The sequence below is a fragment of the Sipha flava genome, unplaced genomic scaffold, assembly GCF_003268045.1.
Source record: "Sipha flava isolate LNK unplaced genomic scaffold, YSA_version1 618_pilon_pilon, whole genome shotgun sequence".
NCBI lineage: Eukaryota > Metazoa > Arthropoda > Insecta > Hemiptera > Aphididae > Sipha > Sipha flava.
In genome coordinates, this window is record NW_020273598.1 from 137,619 (window position 1) to 143,618 (window position 6,000).

The 6,000-nt window shown below is 28.3% G+C and overlaps 1 protein-coding gene across 1 annotated transcript; it reads right to left on the reverse strand.

The window, feature by feature from the left end:
- Positions 1–2,014: 2,014 nt before the first annotated feature.
- Positions 2,015–4,731, reverse strand: LOC112691477 (zinc finger MYM-type protein 1-like). Its single transcript, XM_025565739.1, has 2 exons — positions 4,585–4,731; positions 2,015–4,362 (listed from the first exon to the last, which is right to left on the reverse strand). The coding sequence occupies exon 2, from the start codon at positions 4,349–4,351 to the stop codon at positions 2,099–2,101; it is 2,253 nt and encodes a 750-aa protein (XP_025421524.1). The 5' UTR covers positions 4,352–4,362; positions 4,585–4,731; the 3' UTR covers positions 2,015–2,098.
- Between the last annotated feature and the right edge of the window lie 1,269 nt (positions 4,732–6,000).

The window sequence follows — 6,000 nt, forward strand, 5'->3', positions numbered from 1 at the left end:
TTTTATGTGACATATCATTTTGTATGTATTTTTTGTGGTTATTTCAATTTTGTCATTAGTTGTTTAATAGCAAAAATATTATTCACAGGAATAATTTCACAAGTAATATACAAAATTGTTAATTAATCTAAATTTATCTAAATAAAGATAATAGCATTATATCATATTGACAGGTGTGCATGAATTGTATGGAATGTTGAATGTTCAAGTGTAAACAACTAGTAAACTATTTTTTAAATTATCCTAAGCGGATACGTCGTATTATTATAATTTAATAGCTAATAGGTCTTCTATGAATCACCGAGTCGTTATTTATTGCAATACTGTAAGTCTGAAATGGAAATGATATCTCGCGTATGATTACCTAAATTGTTGTTCGCGTTATTCGTATTTGTTCAGTGTATGGCGTTTAGTACATATGTCTATGGCGTGAATTGTCAATTTTTGTTGGTGTAATAATTTCATCGAAACATTCATAAGTACAAATTATTATTATTTTTATATTACGCTATGTCCTAGCTAGTGCGTTTTTAGTGTGTGCACGCACCAGTGGCGTAATTTGGAATTGGTTTCGGGGTGGGATTGGGATATAAATTTATACTATCTTTCTAGTGGGGCTATGCCCCCACACTCCCTTTAAACATTAAATCTCATATATCTCAATATTATATTAATTTATTATTATAAATTAAATGGTATAATAATGATAGTAAAAAATGTTAATTTTTAACTATTAACTTTTTCTAACTTTGTACTTACAGGTTGTTCTACAGAAATCATTGATCTAATTCTTTGTTTTTCCTAAGAAAATATCCTTGTGTTATTGATTTTTAAATTTATGGATATGGGTATGCCATAATAATTACATAGAAATAAGAAATACATAAATGTATGAAGATTTAGATTATTTAAAAAAATAGTTCAACTTAATTACGACGAGTTTTAGCATAGACCTAATATATAAAAGATCTATGGTTAACAACCACCACAGATAAATATAATTTGTTATGATAACAACCATAAATATGGTTTATCATATGGAGTGATAACGAAAACGAAGGGAAAAACTCATGATATTAATGTAGTTGTGTAATATTATACTTATATACACAAAAAATTAATTAAAATATATTATATACAACTTAAATCAGAATTAAGCTAGTTAAAAACAATTAATGGCTAGAAAAAAGCTAGGAGCAAGATTGTGTATTTTTTCAGTCAGATTAAAATGAAAAAGGCCAGATTTAGCCTTAAAAAGGTCAGATTTGGACTTAAAAAGGCCAACATGGCATCACTGGTTAGTACCTCATACCACTGAATAGAATAATATAATGATACATTGTTTGTCGATGTCGAAAGCAATTTCCTAGGAAAATAAACCAAGTTTTGCTATAATGTTATAAATAGTCGAAAACAAGACCCAATATATATAGTATAATCATAGGCGTGCGCACGGGGCGAGCCGGTCGAGCCGGGGCTCGACCGGAATCTTTTAAGGGGCATATAATAATATACAATATAATTTCAAATTTATGTAGCCATGTATATAATAATATAATAAGGTATATGTATATAAATATTTAATTATAACAATATGTTCGAGGAGATCATGACAATTTGCGATTTTATTTGTCGTAACTCGTAATAGTGAAATAAATTAAAAATATTTATTAATAGATATACATAATACATATATATGTATTAATTTTATTAACATTGCGTTTATATATAATATTAAGATAAGACAACCTGCGCTAGAAGGCTCGTGGAAAAACCCATACGCAGTGCCGCAACTACACCAATTTGGGCCCGTGTGCAAATAAAATTAATGCCCCCTCCCCTCTGTCTTGAAAATTAATTTTTCCAAATTTGAAAACATACTTTGGATTTTTGCTCATACAAATATAAACAAAAATAAGGTTAACATAAGTAAAACACATACAGGTATATATTTACAAATAAATAAATGTAATAATTTGTAACCTTTTTTAATTCATATTAAATATAAATAATTATCAACATTGTAGGTAACATATAAATTGAACACAGTAAACATTAACATTAACAGTCAATTAAAAAATTGAAAAAAAAACATCACTCACTTTAAAAAATTCATTTTTCTTGCCTTTTTGTTGGCAAAATTGTCAATTATATTTTCTATGTTAATATCATTTGTTTGTTGTCTTTCAATATTAAGCAAAGCTATACTTGAAAGTCTCTCTTGCCCGATGGAGTTCCGTAAGTAATTTTTGATAAGTTTAAGCTTTGAAAAGGATCTCTCAGCTGAAGCAGATGTCACTGGTATAGTCAAAAAAATTATAATACCGATAAATACATCAGGAAATATTGATGTCAGCTCTTCCTTAACAATAGTATCAGCTAAATCGTGAATTGTCATATTTTTTAAATAGTTGGTTTGAAATTTGGAAGATAAATAGCCTTTAATTATAATAAGTTGACGAGTGAAATCAGAACTGATATCTTCTTTATATTTGTTAATAAAGTCATATGATGACTTAACAATCAATTCGTCAGACATTGATGTTAATATTTCAGGCATTAATATAATAAAATCATTACACACAGTTTTCATTCCTTTAAATCTAACTCTTAATTGTAATAGTGTTGTGTCTACAACTGGGTAAAATATAGTAACTCTAAAATTATCATCAGTTGTAGTAAGCCGGCGATCACTGTCTACTTCATCAAAATACTTTTTTGCATATCTTTGACGAGTTTCACTTAACTTGAAGGGTATATTCCACTTCATACATAATTCCCTTGAATCTTTTATTATTTGGTCATATTGATCCCGCAACTTTTCTATAATTAAAATAGCACTTTCTAATTGTGTTGATGCTTTTTGTAAGCTTAAATTAACTGATTGCATACTCTTTGATACCACTTGTAAGGATTTTAAAATAGGTTCCCATATACATAGAATAATTATAAATTCAGCATTTTCCATTTTTTTTTTTAAAGTTGTAGCCATATTTATTTCATCTTTTTTGGAACTTGAAAGCTGGATATTAGAAAGAGATTTCAAAACATCAACAAATCTGTGTTTTAATGAAAATAAAGCATTGTGTCTTGCTTCCCATCGAGTAGGACACACTTTTTTTAAAGTTATTTTATTTATTTTATTCCCGTACTCTTCACCAAAGGCTAGCTGAGCCCATCTTGGCGAACTTGAGCTAAAAAAATTGTAGATGTCTTGCACAGTATCAAAAAATGATTGTATTTTTCTAGTACTTTTAGCAGCATCACATAAAACCAAATTTATATTGTGAGAACAGCAATGAACAAATATAGCGTTAGGTACAATATCACAAATTTGTTTTTGAACGCCTGTTATTGAACCACTCATCACTGCTGCTCCGTCATATCCTTGACCGCGACATTTCATAATATTTAAATCCAATCTCATTAATGTATTTTTTAAAAGTTCTACATAATTTGCTGCACCATGATGGGATAGTAAATAAAAACCGAGAAACGACTCTTTGATTTGTATTTGTTTCTTTTCAAAATCTAATGTAGTATAACGAATTACAAGACTAACTTGGTCTTGTTTGGTTATGTCTTGAGTTGAGTCTAATATAACAGAAAAGAAACTACTAGATCTTATTTTATTACAAATTAAATGACGTAACTCTGTAGACAAAATGTCTAACAACTCGTTCTGAATAGACCAACTTAAATACTTAATTTTTTGATTTTCATCATTTAAAATATCATTTAGAATAGGATCAAACTCTGCGAGTAATCGAACTGTTCTTAAAAAGTTTCCTTCGGTGGCACATTTAATTTTTAGGCTTCCTTCATTCCCTCTTAAAGCACAATTTCCTGCTGTTATAGAAAGTATAATTTTTATCAACCTTTTCAATACATTCCTCCATTTCACTGCTTCATCAGTATATTGTTTTTCTAAACTAGCGTCAATGGTTTCATTTTTAACCCAAATGGAACGAATTTTGGCAGCATCCAAATGTTGAATAGATGATTCATGTCTTTGAATACTTTGTGACAAGTGATTCCAATCATTAATACCATAAATCCAATCCCACTTAAATTTGCCATAAGATCTATCAGCAAACAGCCAACATGATTCACAATACACACAGTCTAAGTTATAAGAATAACATAGCCAGGTTCTTGGAATTTTTGTACCAGATTTAGTTGTTAGAAAATAATAACTAGATGAAAAACGTTTACCATTATTATTTACTGGAAAGTTAATATCTGGCTTACAGGGTCCATATAAAATCAAACTTCTTATTAAATTTGCATCAGTAATAGTCCATGGAAATTTGGCTATGTCTGTTGGGAAATCATCTTGGAGATTCAGCATACTATTCAAATCTATAAGTTTTAAAATATTTATTATAATATAGCATAATATAAAAGTAATACATTTGTAATAATAGAAAAAAATCAAAATCAAATTATTAAAGTATATACATAATAATAATTAATAGTATAGAATAAAATAGAAATTTTTAAATCAAAAATATTAGGTATTAAAAAAAATTTAACAACATTAAAATATTATTAACATATGTACGTATTTGAGCTAGTGTATACCTGTAGAAGTGCTAATATCAGAAGAGTTATTATTTTCAGTGTATGTATTATTTGTGTCTTGTCCATCTTCTTTTGAGTTTAAAATACTTTTAAATTCATTTTCTGATATTTGTCCAACACTTTCAAGTCCCACATCATATTCCACAACTATAAAAACAAAATTAATTTAATTATATTAAGTGTAATGTAATTATAGAATTTGAATAGATTCTTAAAATCACAAACATAGGTATTAAAAAATATTTTACAATACTGAAATATTATTAACATATGTATAAATTTGAGCTAGTGTATACTTGTAGAAGTGCTAACATCAGAAGAGTTATTATTTTCAGTGTACGTATTAGTTGTGTCTTGTCCATCTTCTTTTGAGTCTAAAATATTCTTCAAATCATTTTTAGATATTTGTCCAACACTTTCAAGTTCCACATCACATTCTACAACTATTAAACCAAAATTAATTTTAGGTACCTACAATAATAGTATATCGAGTAATATAAATACATTTGAAGTTTTTGAGTTTTTTTCCATCTAATTTCAATTTTAACCCTTTTATTTAAATTAAGTAGGTCAAAAAAAGAGTCTCACGGACCATGATATAGGTATGAATTATGAATATTGCAGTCAAGTTGTTAATAAATACCTAGATTAAATAACAAAATTTCAATCATCTATAATATATATATATATCTATTAAATAATTTAACATTTTAACATCTTGTTAGTCAACAATATTTATTCATGAAATAATTTTGTACTTACCATTGTTATGTTGACTGCTTTCAAAAAAATTATTTATCTTCTGATTGGTTTTTAAAATATTACACTGTAATTGGTGTTTTTTTTTTCTTTTAGCTGCTCCACTTAAAGCTTTTGGCGGCATGATTTATTGTAGACGTAAATAAAATTAAATAAATGGATAGCTTATTGTCAATTGACCGAATATAAAACATAGACTGTCGAAGATCCCGCATTTTCAACGAGCATCGTCGTCGTCGTGCAATATAAAAGCGAGCCCGATCGCGGTTTTCCCGCGTGGCACATAACAAAAATAAATAACAATACCTAATTGAGATGCGTCACACACTCATACTATATGGCTATATAGGCCGGTCAAAATACGCGTTCCTTCGCATGACGCGCTTTAATCAATTGCAACCAAACTATTTTTAATTTATGTTATACGGGTCGCAAAAGAAACGTTAATATACGATAACGTTGTGTACAAGACAAAATCGATCTATTGTCCAATCATTATTAATTATTATTATATTATTATTATAACAAAATCGTTTTATTTTCTTTCTTTCTACATATTTTTCAATTTTTATCATTGGGCCCCCCATTATAGGTTGGGGCCCTGGGCCCGTGTGTTTAACACACGCAACACACCCGGTTATTGCGGCACTGCCCATA